At 41.7% G+C, this 16,794-nt stretch overlaps 1 protein-coding gene across 4 annotated transcripts in view; it reads left to right on the top strand.

Moving 5' to 3' along the window:
* Nucleotides 1-744: 744 nt before the first annotated feature.
* slc4a2b (solute carrier family 4 member 2b) overlaps nt 745-16,794 on the top strand; it is a 41,384-nt gene continuing 25,334 nt past the window's right edge. Inside the window, exons 1-3 of one of the 4 annotated variants that reach the window (XM_065948828.1) lie at nt 745-946; nt 8,260-8,338; nt 14,314-14,486. In XM_065948828.1, the coding sequence (XP_065804900.1) occupies nt 14,427-14,486 (60 nt within the window). In that variant the 5' untranslated portion in view covers nt 745-946; nt 8,260-8,338; nt 14,314-14,426. Of the gene's footprint in view, nt 947-6,330; nt 6,480-8,106; nt 8,339-14,313; nt 14,487-16,794 lie in introns of those variants that run through there. The other 3 variants (XM_065948829.1, XM_065948830.1, XM_029277297.2) reach the window with 3 other exon arrangements.

Genomic DNA, 16,794 nt, shown 5'->3' with positions numbered 1-16,794 from the left:
ACCAATAGGGGTCACTTTCTTCATACCGAGGTGACCAAGTTAAATAAACCTGATAGGGGCACTTAAGGAAAAATTAAATATAATACATTATTGGATAAGTTTCAGAAGTATGGATGGAGTTTATTTATTTTCTATATTATTATTATCATTAGTAGTAGGCTTGTAGTAGAATTAATTTAATAATTTCTAGCATGTGCTATGTGAAATGGTGGCAAAATACATGACTTGTACTTTTTTTTTTTTTTTTTATCTCAATGAAAAAGCGGTAAATAAATATTTCTGAGGTTGAAGGTTATGAGCATCATAACGGAACGACGCCCTTTATCAGTCCTACGTCAGAAATATGTTTCATCATTTACGCAGGCGCAACAATTTCCTTCTGGGGAAAATGACAACGAGCTCCCGTAAATCACGGTATAAAACCGGATTAAATTAACAGTGCCTTCAAAATAAAGGCACATGATGCGAACGAGTGAAAGAGATAAACATTTTCCCGCGCTTTAGTGCGAAGTGTTTGCATTTATTTTTTTTGTTACACCATAAGCGCACCCTTTTATGTAACACTGCAACTACGCAGCGGTGAATGCACGCATTTCCAAGGCTCGTCACGAAGATGACTTAATTTGAAATGCACACCGGAAGTAAGACTGTTTTTAATTCAGCGACTTGACGCCGGTTCAGCAGCAACTCATTCAGAGTGAGTTTGAGGTGAGTACCAGTCACCCGGCGAGTAAATAAGACAGATTCTGTGTGTCACATCAAGTCTCACAAGGATACCACTGTGTGTAAATAGATGTTTTTTTCCCGCTCTGAAGTACACTTTTCTGTCCGTGAGGCAGGAAGTGGTGTTGTCCTTTGACTGGATGTCTCATGAGGAGAGGCGACACTGACAGCCAGCGGTGAAGTGTCCGGATGACTTCGCTTTGTTCCTCTGCTTCTTAATCAGGTAAAAAAGTCCAGCACATGTGCTCGTACTTTTGTTGTGTTTTAAGCCTGTTGACAGACTGGGGTGGGGTGTGGGGGGAGGAAAAAGAGCATCTTAGCAAAGCTAGCGGTCCCCCCCCGACAGTAACATGAGGATCTTCATTAATGTGATGTAATCTTGTAAAATGGTCGGGATGAGTCTCCATTAAAGCTCGGTTTATTGTGGCTTTAAATAACTCATATTGTATTGTGGTTGTTGTGGTTGTGGTCAGCTTTGTGGCTCTTTCGTGTGTGTGTGTGTGTGTGCGTGTGTGTGTGTGTGCCCCTTCTGAGGTCATGGGGTCAGATCATCTTAACACATCTGTTTCGGTGAAGTAGGCCCTACGTTTGACATGAATATGAGTTTAAATAGAAATCTTAATTCCTGTGCATAATCTTAAAACATCTGTTTTTCTTTTTATTGCCAGAAAATGATCAATTTAAAACATCCTCATGTTCAGTCTTCAAACCTGAGATTATTCAATAAGCAATTAGACAAAAAAAAAACAAGAAATTCCCACAAATCAGGAAGCAGAAATCGGAGCCACTTGTGAGCAATAATTTTCTTAAATTATGAGCCATTCATGTGATCTGTTTTTTTTTTTTTAATATACTGTCAATTAGATTAGCTCATTATGAATTCTCAATGTAAACCCCGTGGATTCCGAAGACCCTGTTGACCCCAATTTGAGGTTTTTGCTCTGTGTGTCTAAAGGCCTAGTTTATGGGACGGGATGAATGTGGAGCACAACCCGTTAATGAGGGAGCAGAATATAACATCGTGCTTCAGATTGGCCTCATAATGACAAGAAGATGACAAAAATCAACAGAAATAGCTGCTGAGGAAACAATAGTGGTGTTCCTTGTCATTGTATTGAGATATAAATTATATAGAACTGTCAAGAAAATACTTATCAACGTGGCAGCTGGCTCTAAAGTCAGGCCTCGTCACAGATGGCAAAATGTAGATTGAAAGTGAAGTTAATTTGAACTTTTCACATCAGACACTTGACCTCGTCAAACACAGGTGAAGCTAATAACACTAATTGCAGCACTTGCGTGGTTACTGGTCCTACGCCGACATTTGAGTTATTGGTTCCATCTGTGTGTGTTTCCGTCTGTTTCTAATCAAAACTTAAAAAAAAAAAAACTATTTGAATTTTGAATCTGATTCTGGGGGAAAACCAGGTAAAAGCACGTTTATGAAACATGTCAGGCAAGTCGCTGGTGGAGTGGTGGTTGGTGCGCAAACCCCATTTATGACGGTGTAGGTCCTCCAGGTGGATGGCCCGGGTTCAAATCTGACTCCATGTGGCTCCTTTGCTGCATGTGTATTCCCCAGTATCTCCCCTCACTGTCCTATCTCTACAATAAAGGCATAAAAAGCTCAAACAGTAATCTTTAAAAAAGAAAAATGAAGAATATTATTTAAAAAAAAAAAAAAAAGTCCCAGCAGGCAGCTTAAGCAAGTGTTGACTCTCAAATAATTGAACTATTTTTTTTTTCTATTTGGTAAACATCTCCACTAATTAATATATATCTTAAATTCAGAGTAGTCGACTAGTCTAAAGATAGAGGACGCCACTGGCTAAACACTGTCCCAACCATATTTCATGCAGCCTAATAAACAAAACAAAGCAGGCTCATTAGCTACAGCCCCAGTTAGTGGCTGTTGGCTACATTACAGTTTAACCGGCTCTGTGATCCTACATTCACACAAATATTAAGAACTAAATCAGCAGCGTGTAAGGGGCTGCACGGTTGTGCTGTAGTTAGCGCTGTCACGAATCCCCCGTCTGACAGGGCCCCTCTGTGTGCATGTGTGGGTTCTCTCCGGCTCCCTGCCACAGTCCAAAGACATGCTCGTTAGGTTAATTGGTGACTGTAAAATTGCCAGCCAGTGTGAGTCTGAATGTTGCTGCTTGTCTGTCTCTATTTGTCAGCCCTGTGATTGACGAGTGAACAGTCCAGGGTGTACGCCGCCTCTCGCCCAATTACAGCGGGGATCGGCTCCAGCCCCCCCTCGACCCCCGAACAGGCGTATAGATAATGGATGGATGTCTGCTGCTGACTTGCGAGTGTGAAAACATTTAATTGTTTTGCTTTTAGTTGTAATTAAAAGTAAATGTAATCACTGTACACTCTGTGACCCATTTAAACCTCTCTTAAGATCACCTCCAGGTCAGCGCACCTCAGTTTTGGAGCCATGATCCCAGAATTGCTTATCTGTCACATGACCCTGAGTCACGACATGCCCTCGGGCAGGATAGAGGAAGGATGTGTCCCTCCTGCTGACTCAACAGTATCATCTCCACGTGCTTTGCCTGTCATTCGAGGAGCTATTTAACTTTGATGTGAAGCTGATACACGGGACAAAAGTGATTATCTTTTCTTAGGGACCTCTTAAATCAAAGTCTTACCAGGGTCCACTCTGCCTCACAAAACCCGAGCACGTCAAGGACTCAGACACCAGCAGAATCTGAAATGTTTGTCTAGGTGAATCTGACCTTGTTTGATCGTGCGCATCCAAATTCCTGAGCAGTTTAGCTTCACTTTTGTCGCATAGCGCTGCATGGTGCTTGAACGCTTCAGAAGGATCAATCTTATCTCGATGATCACACTCTCAGTTTTTATTTGTTTTTCCTGCGCCTCAGTGAAAACGTCAAACAGACTCTTTGTTAACTGATGTAAGCGGGTTTTGCATGAGAGAGAATCCAAGTCTGATGAGCACAAACAGTCGAGCAGAGTGTGTCCACATTCCTGTTGTGAATTGCTCAGTCATGCAGACGACAAGGAAGGAAGAGAGGTAGATAACTTATTTTTCATGTTTATTTAACCTTCCCGTCTGCAGATAAACAGACCCAGCAAGTCTCTGAACACATCACAGCCTAGAAATCAGTCTCAGCCTTTCACTAAACATAATTATTTTAGGACCGTTTTCCTTTTTCAAAATCATCGAGGCACATTATTAGTCACGAGGCTGTTTGCTTGATTGGCAGTTGCTCTGTTTTGCCATGAAGCGCTTTGTCATTGCACCCTGGAACATGCATAGTTTAGTTTGGGCTACTGTCCCCCCCACCACCTCTTTAGAGCATCTAATTATACACAAAAATCTGTAAAACATGGTCCGCCATCCCTGCCTCTCTCCCCACCTCCTCCTCCTCTGTTTTCACCCTTTCCCCCCCCGAGGGTAAGAGTTTAAATTCTCATGCCTTTTGCCTGCAGCCATGAACTCAAACGTAATCCCATTGTGTTGTTTTCCCAGGAAATGGATAAATGGCTGATTTGTGTTTGACCGTAGTGGGAGATCTGAGGCCTTTTTTGTTTTTGTTTTTTTGGAGCTCTGGGGATATTTTATTCCTGTCCCAGTCAGAGTCTCATGCGAGTAAATACAGTAATTATAAAGTACAGACAGGTCAGAGCTCCTTAATTACCCTGTTTCTGTGAGAATAAGGCTTTACCTTTTGTGCAGCCTTCTGCAACCCGAGCAGCCACGGGATGCAGTTTTGACTAGACGGTGCCACACCCTCAGGCTACAGGAGCTTGAATCGACCAGTTGCTGCTGTCTCTCTGTTCAGTGGATGATAAAATAAGGCCAATTTATATTTCTTTTTTAGACAGATGTTTGAATTTTTGAGTGATGAACCATGGAGTTGTAATTCCTCTAAATATTCATCAGAATTAACAAAAATAGATGATACAGATTCAATGGCCACTTCAGTGTTTTTATCACAGTCTAAACTTGAATTGGATTTCTGTTTCAGGTACTGCAGTCTGTCTTTGAGACACATCAATATCTTCATGTTATTAATAGATCCAAAATGTTGTCTTGTGATGTTAAAGGATCACACAGTTAACATCTGATTCTGAGTATCGTCTCAACTTTTGCATTTAAGGCTCATCTGCAGCAGACGGCTGATTTGGCTCAAAGCCCTCTGAGTGTGTACTACCTGCCCAGCACCATACGGCTGACAAAGATTGCAACTAGCTGTGAACATAGTGGAGAATTTGGCAGCTTAAGAGCCACATGTTTGCCTCAGGAGAGCTGTTAGCTAGAGTCCTGGATGAGCTCGCTGTGCTGAACTGAAGTTTCTAAATATTTATGTTGTGCACGTCTTAAAAAGTCCGGTTAACATTTAGTTCTTATGTAAAAAACAAAATGTTCTCTAGGTAAAAAGTAATGACTTTGATATTACTCACATGTAGGGAGTGTACAAAGACAGGATTAAAACGTTACTATCACACATGAGCAGTATTTTAATAATTGTACTATTTCTATTTCATCTAAGTCACTTCAAAAACTTTTGAAATAAGAGTGGGGACCCCGGGATGACTCGTGATAATATCTGAAAGGACATGATACATTTAGATACGATACAATAAGTAATACATGATCCATGATAACAATTATATCCACTGCAGCGATTCTGCAATCATTAACCTATTGCGAGACGAGATGAGTAGGAAACATCACAACATCTGATTCTGATAAACTGCATCATCATTATTCACATACACCTACTTATCACGCTTCATCCTCTGACTTCTTTTCACCGCTGTCAGTCGTCACCTTCTTCTTCTTCTTCTTTTATCCCGATGTCAACTTCTTCTCTGGTCAGTTGCCTTCCGTTCACATTACCCTCCTTCATGTCTTAAACCCCATGAGGAGTCAGTAAGTGCAATATCCAAACAGCAGCAGCTTGAATAGTGGAATCTGTTTAGAGCGTTGCATTTAAGTCAAATATTGTGTCCCTCATATTGTGGCGGCAAAAATTGGAGAATGTCGCACAAAAACTAAGTGGGCCTGTACCTGAAACTTGTTTGTATCAGAATAAAATTCAAAGTCCAGATTTATTGAACAAAAAGCACTCATGTTTCTTGTTAGTTTGAGCTCTTGTCTCATGTTTCTTGCTCACAGTGTAGCAGATTTTTTTTTTTCCATTTTCAAACGTGCGTTGGTCCCCTGCAGCACTCCGAACACTCTGATCCTCCTCAAGGTATAAAAATGCTTGAGCGGTGATTGCTTTTTCTATTTCAGGGATAGAGGACAATGAGCTGTCATTATATAAGCTTAGGTTGCCTGTTCAATCCCTCTTCACCCCGTAGACAGGTGCTGCAGTAGCTGCCAGCACAGCCGCTGCTGGCTGAGGCCTGTGAGTGGACAAACAGCCAGATACAGATGGGTCTACATGGACTGCGTGCAGCTGCTAGCCTGTAAGTGCTCCAGTGACTGTCTGCACAATATAACTTAGCACAGTCATGTTAAAGTGCTGGACTCATGCAGCCAAACCCTGAGTTAAGTCAGTGTGACCACTGAGCTGTGAAGAGCAGAGCAGGGAGGTAGAGACGTCTGCGTATTGAACGACTCGGGACGTGGCCGGGTGAGCTATTTCAGGCTAAAACACTTCAAGAGGCGAGCAACAGAGGCGAGGCTATCAACAAACACCGCCACCAGATCCCCATAGTGATCCACAAACAGGGCAGCTATGTGTGCAGCTGTGGTGGGATCTTTAGCGGTGAGTCTCCGTCCATGCAAGTTTTGGATGTTTGAAATGATTCTTCACCTATGCTGTTTTCTAAAGAAGCCAGCTCGTCCATGTGTTGCACCTCATTGAGCGTGCTTTCTGTAAGTGTAGGAATATGGCCCTGCAGATTTGTTCTGGTCTTGCTGGGGGAGAAGAATAACAGGAAGCTGAAGGAAAGATTTCCCAGTTTTGTTAACAGTTTTATGTACAGCTTGAACGGGAGATGGAGGAATGATACTGTGCAAATATGACTATTTTAAATGATATTGAACTGCTTTTTTTTTTTTGATTCCTTAACAAGACAAACATGTTGAATCATTTACAGGGTATTTTGTTGTATTAAATGTTGCTTCTTAAAACCACATTAACCCAAAACCACCATCAACAACTGGTAACAAAAAGGTCACACATCGGCCAGGAGTCAAACAGGGAGGTTTAGCGTTTAAGCGTGGAATGAGCGTGTCAAGTGTTGGTCATGGTTAAGAAAAAGGTTTGACTCGACCTTGCAGGCATGAAGTCACACCTCTTGATATAGTTGACCACAGTAGATAATGCTATTATCAGCACAGTGTTGTGACTGAGGAAAGCCCCAGACTTTGAAGTGGACTACAATTTTAGCTGCTTGCGGCTTTGACTCTGTTTCTCCCCCATGCAAGACATGCATGTGACTCTACATCCCTTTGGACAAACAATTATATCACACACACACACACACACACACACACACTTACACACACTCAGACTCCTCCTGAGTTTAGGTATTTCTTTAGCCCTAAGGCTCATATAAGCTGATGTGGAATGCAGCTTGATTATTTAGCGAACGGGTAAGTAACCTGTTTCGATCACAGGATTGTTCTTTTGTTCTCTGCAAAACACAATTAATCTGGCGGCTTTTATGACTTTGGATGGGATTAATGGTGTAGTAGTGTTTATTCTTGCCATGACATGACATGTTTTTCTTTCCACTGCCAAATACACTAAGAAGCTGCAGAATGCCAAGTTGTACTTAAATGGAGATTTAACCCGAAACCGATGTGTTTGACAAGCACCAGGTGAAAATATTAAACCTGATGGACACACTTAAGATGCAGAGCTACCAGTCAGTAATTAACTAGTCAATAATTCAATGCATGATAGGCGTATAACCTTGTTCTCCCATGCAATCCATACACACTGAACATTAAGAGTTCGTCCTGCACATATTGACAAAAAACATGCGGTTCATACTTTCCTGTTAATGATTTAACGTTTAACTGTGCTTTCATAGGATGAGGAAAATTACAAGCGGGAGACGTCTGCAACAAGTAGTGAGGAGTTGAATGAACATAGACGTCGCTTTGTCTTAAAACATCAAAAGCCAAACAGGTTGGGGATGACCGTCTCAGTTGCAATGCATGCAAAGCCGCTGTCATGGTTTGTTTAACACAGATATTGATCACCTGGGTTGAATTTCCACCCGAAGCTTGAGGTCATTGTGAGTGTGTGTTACAGATGTATAGATCAGTGTGTCTCAGCAGCAGCCTCTGACTCAGTGTTGACTGGGTCCTGGAGTCACATGGCTACTTGTCAGCAGGCTGGAGGAGGAAACATAATCCTGAGGAGGAAGGCTGCTGCTATCAGTCCGTGCATGTTGGACTGAGAGAGGCACTCGACTCGACCAGAGGCTGGACCGCACACGCTCTCGCTCCACACATCTCTAATGCTCACCCTTTTGTCTCCCCCTCTCTCTCTTTTCTCTCTCTGTTTGTTTTCTGTCCTGCACTCTGACCAGACCCGGGTCTCTCTTCACGGCAGAGTTTAGAATTGCACTACAATGTCTGCGGCGGCTTCTCTGCTGTAAGCACTCAAAGGTATGGAAAAAATATGGATTTTAGTTTTTATTGACTAGTTACTGTACAGCTTATGTTTCTGCTTTGTCATTGTTTTCATGGCTTAGTGCTCAATTAGGTGATTTAGATTGTTGTTAAATGTAATTAAACTAAATTTAAAATCTTCATCAGCGTCAATTGTCTTAACGTGGATCTGATTTGAGGCGAGAGCAGAGATGACTCAGGCTTGAACCGTGATGATCTGAGACCAAAGCACTAAGAACTGTAAACATATCCTGCTCAGAGCCGCAGGTTGCACAGCAGAAAAAAATGCCACATTTATCTCCCATGAGTTATAGTAGGGAAACCAACTTTCCCCACTCTTCTGAATCTTAAACAAGCGCCTTTAAAGGACATGTTTTTGGGAAGTGGTTGCTTTCTAAATGCTGACCACTCATAGTTACTAAAAACAGACCTTATGTCTTCAAGAATTTGTCTTCTTAAACTTTGTTCTATTCGACCCACTTCTGTTTATCACATGCATATCTGTCTGCATGAAAAACATGTGACAAAAGTGTTGAATCTGTAAAGCTAAGTTAACAATGTAACAGCATGTCATTGTGTGTGATAAAACATTAAGGACACCAATTGTCCTCGCGCCACTTGCAGCGATCACAATCAGTGTTCCAGGAAGAAAAAAATGTTTCTTTCAACATGCACCACTTGGCAAGCAGAGACAAATGAATTAAACACTCTTATTCCTCGAGGGTGAAATCCAGTTCTTTAATGAAATTTTAAATTCCTCCTTCCTCCCTATCATTGTCGTGCTTATTTTTTTAAGTACTGGCCAGTGCGATGGTTGAGGTTTGGACAATGTGATCAAGCGTCTATTCCTGGGCAGGAATTTCAGTTTGTGCGTTTTATTGAACTGTTCTTTAATTATGAATTTGGAGATGAACACGCAGACTGCGGCCATCGCTCACGTGCCAAGCTGCCAATTTGAAGCTGGGCGCTGTCCAGTGTGTTCAGGCAGATTACTGGGTTAAGAAACCTAGACTTCTGTCGTGAGTTCATAACCTCCATCCTGTCGTCGGACTGTCTCGCTCTTTTTTTTCCTTAAATGTCATAACGAGTGTCAAATGTCACATGACATATCAGTGACTTTGGAAAAACGGATCTTCTCACACGACTTTGCTGAAGTAGTTGATCGGCATTATGTGGTGACTCATCTTTTTTATTAAACAAACTATATAAATATATATATTATAACACCTGAAGCTGCTGCTGCAGGGCAGGTGTCAGACGAAGTGTTGAGCTGCACGCTGCAGAAACACGATCTAGAAGTGAAGTGATACACTGGATTGTTGCAAGACTTTTTTTTTTTTTTTTAAAGAGTACATATTATCCCACTCTTTCACCTTTTCAAACAGTCCCCTGTGGTCTAAATGAAACATCTGTGCTGTGCTTTGGTCAAAATATAACATGAATCAAGCACCAGAGGAGGTTTGTGACCCTGTATAAACCAGCTCTCTCAGAACGCTCCGTTTTGGTGTGTGTGTCTCTTTAAATGCAATGAGCCCCCCCCCCGAGTTTTCCCGTAGACATCACTCCTCTGTAGCAAGAATAAAAATGGCGGACCTGCTCTAAAGTTTTGCTCTAGGCTGGGGGTGGAGTCCATGGGTGGAGATACCAGGGGAGGGGAGGGTATTTTTGTTTTATCAGAATCCCACTGTGATGTCACAAGGAGAGCAAATTTGAAACAGAGCATTTTTCTCTGTGTTGTAAGACTTATGCAGACCACAAACAAAGGACTGAATGGGTTATTATTTTAATTTATGGGTCGGTAGACACTGAGGTTACCCAAACATATTTTCAAAAACACTGTACAAGTGGATTTTTTTCATGATATGTCCCCTTTAAGAAAAACACGACTCGCACATGTACAGGACAACATCAGGAAAAGCTGAGATGTACTGCTTTGTCCACAGGGGTCGCCAAAATCAACGCAAACCTCACAGGAGCTTGAAATGAAAACCAAATACTCCTAATGAAATGAGGAATCTTCTCTCTTAAGGAGCTGAAGGACATTTCAATATTTGAAATGTACAACATACCAAAGAGACTTTGTCGGGTTTATTCATGCTCTGTGGAAGAGTCACCACCATGTCCTCATCACAGATCTGAATAATGACAAAAACATGTTTTCCACTTGTCCCCTTCCTCTAAAGATATGATGTAAATGTCAACCTTGTGCTGATACTGAGGTATATTTCCCACTAGCTTAGGAAGCCTTAATGCGATTGTCCTTTAGATGACAGAAAAGTAAATGTCAGTCCCTCAGAATCATTGAAACGCTACCTTCAAAGGCAGGTTACTCAATATGAAATGAGTTTTCACCGACATACAGAGGAGCTTTTGCATCGTCTCCATTGAATGTATTTATCTTTTTTATGTTAATTTTGACATTTAAGTCTGTAGTTGGTGTTTAAAGTCTTCAGCTGACAAAAATAGCATCCTCACCTTCGTGATCCTGATGTCCACTTCTCCTTTTAGAGACTCCTCTCTCTGCAGGAGGGGACACATGACGATGACAGTGACAGCTTGTCATGTTGTGAGAAGACAATCTTAACTGATAATGTCACAAGGTAGACGTTAAGACAATTTGTATTAACCCTGATTAGCTTTGGACTACAGGTCAGCCTCAAGCAGCGGATGATTAAGTCTCTCTGACATCAGATCTTTTTTTTTTATACATCAGAAAGAATCTCCGGGTTTTTGCAGCTCTTCCCGACAGCCTCAGTTTGTCAATGTTGCCTTCTTCCTGTTTTCGCACTTACTTCCTCTTAGATTGACAGTCTGCCCAAAGCCTTGCATGTACTTGTTTGTTTTTTTTAAGGCTGTGACTAATTCTGTGACTAATTCTTGCATGGAAAAGTTTAAGAAATGCAGGAAAAATTCCACTAGCTTCTTTTAGGAACAGTTTGCGAGTCACCCAAACTTCTGGATGTCTTTGGGAAGACATGATGAACTTCTTCCAGGAGGAATACAGACATCTTGTCCTCAACTTCCTCCTGCACTGTCAGCATTCAGCCGTGTCCTTTCTGTCCTTTTGGTTATTACATAAGGAACAGCCAGTTCTTTTTATACACTCCTCTGAGTGAGGGTTGCACGTTTGCAGCAGGAAAACACCAAGAATATAAAATAAATCAGGAACATTTCAGTTATTATTGTCTCCTTCTCCTGATCACTTTTGTTATTGGTATTATTACAGACTTGCCCTCAGGTGGATAAGCTGGTTCCCATGCTTTTCAGCCTTGATCCCAGAGTTCTGTAACTTTATCCCTGTGTAGCCGGCCCTGCCTTTTCCTCAGCGGGGGGGGTCTAGGTTTACTGGGAAAGTAATCTTCAAAAACACACAAGCTGATTTCAATTGACTCCTTTAACGCCATAGCCGCACAAGATTGCAGCGTCTCAGGCGAGGAAAAGTTGTTATTGTGAATAGAACAGCTGCTACGATGTAATTTAGATTTGGCGCAGCGATTACCACGATGGCAGAGCAAACAAGTAACAATGCCAAGATGCTGTGGCGATTGCTCAGCGTCTCAGTTTCAGGTCTCCTTGGCAGGTGATTTTTCAGTTAAACACACATGAATACAAAGATCGCATTGTCCAGCTCTTAAATTCGGCTGCATTACATCTAATCTCTTGTTATTGATTGTGTCTGAAGAAAGATGCAGTCACGGTACCTCTTTAGAAATCTCTCGCTGTCAACAAGGTCATTGATATGATTGTGTTCGGCCATCAAGGAAGCTTATCGTTTCTCTGATAGCTGCTGACAGAAAGCCAGGCTGTCTTAGGCAGAACCGGATTTCTAGCTGTGACACACAGGAAGTGAACGAGAAGAGAACCCTGCTACGCTCTTAGACCGGAGGGAAACAGCTGTTCTTCAGTTAGTAGTAAACAATGAGGATTACCTGGCTGCCAAACACACATTAGTTTTTTTTTGCTTTCTATAGTCTGTTTATAGACGTCCTGTTTGACATTGTACTGTCACTTGTTGACAGACATCGGCAAATAATGCGGCATGAAGTGATGTCAGTAGCTGGTGTTTATTTGTCTGGCCAAATGAGTTTAATGTGGACATCTAGTACACCTAACTACTGATTCAGAGAACAAACTCTGACTTTTTTTTCATCGTCAAACATGAGAAACGTTGGTATTGTGGGAGTCTGACACCAACAGAAGTCATGAAACAAACATTGGCATCAGAGTCGGTTAAACTGTTATTTTAAACATCAGTGTCGGCATCGACCCTGAATCTCCCAATCGGGTGCATCTCTAATCGGTACATAAAATGATTTAAGTCAATATAAAAAAAAAATGTCTGACTGAACATTTAATAAGGTCGTTGTGATGCAGTGGTTAAGACTTTGTGTCTTTACTTTAAGCAATAAAGAAACAATTGTATGGTTCAACACACTCTCAGCGCTGTCTGCAGCACATGTAGCAGAACTGATGTATATAATACATTACAGTATTCGTTAATGAAGTTTCATTAACACAAAGCAGCCTTCTAAGTACTTATATCCATACTAACTCAACTGATCAACATAGGAAAGATCTCTCTTCAATATATCAGCCCTCAGTGATTTTTACTCCCCCAGAAATAAGTGTCAGCATGTTTTATCAGTCTGATGAATCCCATCTCCGTCTGACTCTTTCAACATCGATATTGAAAATAGTTGCTGCTCGATTAAGTAAGGAAATGCTTCGGATTCTCTGTGACAGAACATTACATCTGTACTTCTTGTTCCTGTGTTTGTACTGTCTCTGTTCAATTGTTTTCATTTATTTTATTATTGTGTGTACTTGTTCTGTTTGTCTTACACTGAAGACTGTTAAATCAAGAAGGCGGGGGGGGGTGGGGGTGATTTGCTGTGGCTCGTGCCGCTACTTATCAGAGGGTCCTCTGCACAGTAGCACTGTGGCTCTTATCTGCCTCTAAGGGTTGATGACCTTCAGTCGCAGTGTTCTGCAACGCATCAAGATACATTGAAATGAAAAGGAACAGTGTGTTAGTACAAATATGTCAGTATGGAGGACTTCTGTCTCTGTTGCAATATTGCATCAAGTATTATGTCATTGTTGAGTGTGTCCGCCTTCTCTTTAAAAACACACTCGGTGTAGGCCGTGTGTGATTCTCCTCAGTGCTTTAGGGCCTCCAGGTACTTGAGCGGCTTCCAGGATATCCTTTATTACCTCCTTAGTTTGACGACATGACACAGGACAGATCATTTAAAGATGATGAAGCATGTTGCCCAGTGTTTAGTTTTTTGATTGATTTGCACTTTGGTGGGTTGGTTTGCAAAAATCGTCAGTTTATCAGGTTAAAAAAAACAACAACCAGACAGTCCGACACAGGTTGCAGCCGGCCTGGTTGTAAAAAAATAAAACGCCTTGTTCCTGTGCTCAAACCCTGCCTCCATTCGATAAACTGCTGTGATTTGCCTGACCTGATTTAGCCATGGTGAGAAAAAGTGTGTGCAGGACGGAGACCACACGCATTCAAACATGAGATGTGGATTCATTTGATCTCAGGCTTATCAGCTCTATCTGCATTTTTGCCTTGGTCGTGCTAATAATATCGTAATCATAGTAGCATGCAGACATGGCAAACATTACACTTGCATTGTGGGTATCTATGAGCATGCTCACATTAGCATTTAACTCAAAGCGGTTCTCTTCGTTCAGCCTCACAGAGCTGCTAAGAAGACTAAAACATTATAGTCTACTCTCTTGTTCTTCAAACTCAAGAAGGTAAATTGTTTGACATGATTGCCAGAGGTCTTAGGTGAGTGGATATTTAAAAATGAAAAACACAGCATTCGTTTTACTTTCAGCTCTTCATATTGATGATTTCACTCTCCCACAATCGCAGGATCTCACTGCTGTTTGCCTCATTGTCTTATATCTCCAGCTTCTTGTGTACTAATTCCAAGATCTGTATCTGTCTCCAGGTTATGCTGCCCAAAAGCTGTCTGAGTCCCAGTGAGAAAGAGAAGGGCTAAAGCCACACAGATCCAATCAAGCTATCCAGTTTGCTCTCCAGCAGCGACTTCAGTGTGGAGCCATGAGCAACCCCGGAGCTCCAAACAAGATTACAGATGCTGTGGCATCGGTTATTCACAGCGTGAGTACACACGGCCGCATACAGAGCAGCTTCAGTCTTGCCCAGGTCAGGTCGGGCTCGGCCACATGATTTAACACATGAGGAAGAGTTTGTGGCCTCGGTGATGAACCAGGTTTAATGGTATTTAGAAAAGAAAGTATGCTCCATACTTTGAGTTATGTTTTTTTTTTCTGCTTGAGACAGAAATTCTTTAGTTCCTAACATCCCTCTCCTTTAACTCATATTTTGTCTACACTGGATTTATGCTGCCTCAGCTCCCTGAGACTTCTCTGGCATGAGAGTTTATGTCTTTTGGACAGTCCCTGCAGAGCTGTGTGTGTGTGTGTGTGTGTGTGTGCGCAAATCTAGTCACAACTAAGAGCCAATTCCCCGGCCAGAATACTTTTTACTACAAAAATAAAATGTTCAGAATACGAGTCACGTTGGTGAAGATGGCTGCCTGAAGCGAAGCTCCGACTAGCATCATTTAATTAATCCTGTGGTTTGTGGTTACATTAGTTATAGACGCATTGTCTTTGCATTAGAAGACTCTTTTGGTCGCACAGGATGGTGAAGCAGCTCAAAAGCGGGGACATTAAGGCGCATTTGCGATCTTTGAACCTTGCTACTAAAGCGGAGGTAGAGGACCGCCGTGATAAATTAGAAGATGTGGAGAACCGCAATCGACGCAACAATCTACGATCTGTGAGTGTCCCAGAAGGTAAAGAAAGTTCTCAGGCTACAAGGTCAATTGGGTTAAATCAGAGTACGGTCCGACTACACTCTTCCAAGCAGGTAGTTTCAGATGGCCTAAGCAGGGGTTAAAATATCTAGGAATTCTTTTCCCTTCTGAATTGGAGGATATTATTAAGGTGAACTTTGAGCCCGTAATGCAGAGACTAGCAATTTGTGCGGTGTCCTAAGCTCTACATTTCAGGATATTGTACGGCGTTATCTGCTTTTTCAAAACCACTGATCCAATGGATACAAACTGCTGTTATGACTGGACGACAGATTATCCTCAGGAATTGGAAGACATCAGTAGAACCTCCTTTTTCCGAACTGGTTGACTGAACTGGGCACAGTAGCTGCATACGAAAGGTCATGTGTCATATCGGATGCAGGACAGAACAGAAAAATGTCTGAAGTGGGGCATCTTGTTGTGATTAACCGGCCAGAATGAAGATCAAGTGTCAAAATTAGCATTGGTTTTGTATTATTTATTTTTTTATGTTCGTTTATATGCTAAGCCACTGTAGAAGAAAGGACCCGCTGACCCCTCTGTGTTACAGTTTTGTGTGTGGGTGGGGGTGGGGTAGAGGGTATTTGTAACAAACAGATGTATACTATATGTTATCGCTGATTTGTTGTTGCTTTTTCTAAAATAAAAATTGAAAGTCATAAAAAAAAATCAGAATACTTTAAAAAGCATTTCAGATCTGCTGACTTTCCCTTTTCATTAGAGTGTTGAAGAATGTGAACGGTTCCACAACTGAAACCGTTTCTTTCCTCTTTTCTTTAATTCAATGTTTTACCAGTGTTGGAAGCGCTGGAGTAATATTGGCTTGTAATGAAAAATTGTAATTGTAAGGCTGCTGCTGCTGGGATTGATGTGATAAACATGGTGCCCAGAGGGCCGCTGGTCAGCAGCCAAAGAAAGCTGCATTCTTCAACTTAAGAGTTTCTCTGGGATGATTAAGATGCTAAGGCCGAAAATATCACAAGCTTGAAGAAGAAATCCACCTCATGATCAGCGTCATATTGTTGGAGATTGTCCGTTTGCAATGATCCAGAAGTTAAGTTCTACTGGATCCCAGTAAAATTGAAGGATAGATGTTCTGTTTCTTACTGATTGAATAACTCATGTTGTTTCACTTGAGTTAGGGACATCCACGTTTCCCTGAACAGTCCAAATGAAAGAGAGATCATAGTGCTGTGGGTTGATAGTGTAGGTGAGTGGGAAAAGGGATGTTTAAAGTGCAGCAGAGCAACAAAACAAAAAGGGAAATACCTTTGTACACTTGAGAGCTCATTTCTGACTGAGACAGCTGTAAAGTCTCCTAAAGACAGGTTTTCTTTCTTCACTGCCACACTAATGTAGGAAACGCTTACTTTCCCTGAGCGTTGCAGTTTTTTGTCAGCTGCTTCCCTTTCCAGTGATTGCAAAATGTTTTGACCACACTGACACCTCTTCACTTACCTCCATGGACTCTGGGAGGGTTCCTCTTGCTGGACATAAACAACATAACGGCTGTCCAAGGTTTGAAATCCATCCCCCTCACAGTTCAGACTCAGAATGCAGAGTATTTAAGAGGGGGAAGTGGATCTA

This window comes from Labrus bergylta, chromosome 20, assembly GCF_963930695.1.
Source record: "Labrus bergylta chromosome 20, fLabBer1.1, whole genome shotgun sequence".
NCBI classification, from domain to species: Eukaryota; Metazoa; Chordata; class Actinopteri; order Labriformes; family Labridae; genus Labrus; species Labrus bergylta.
This window is presented reverse-complemented; position numbering and strand designations above follow the sequence as displayed.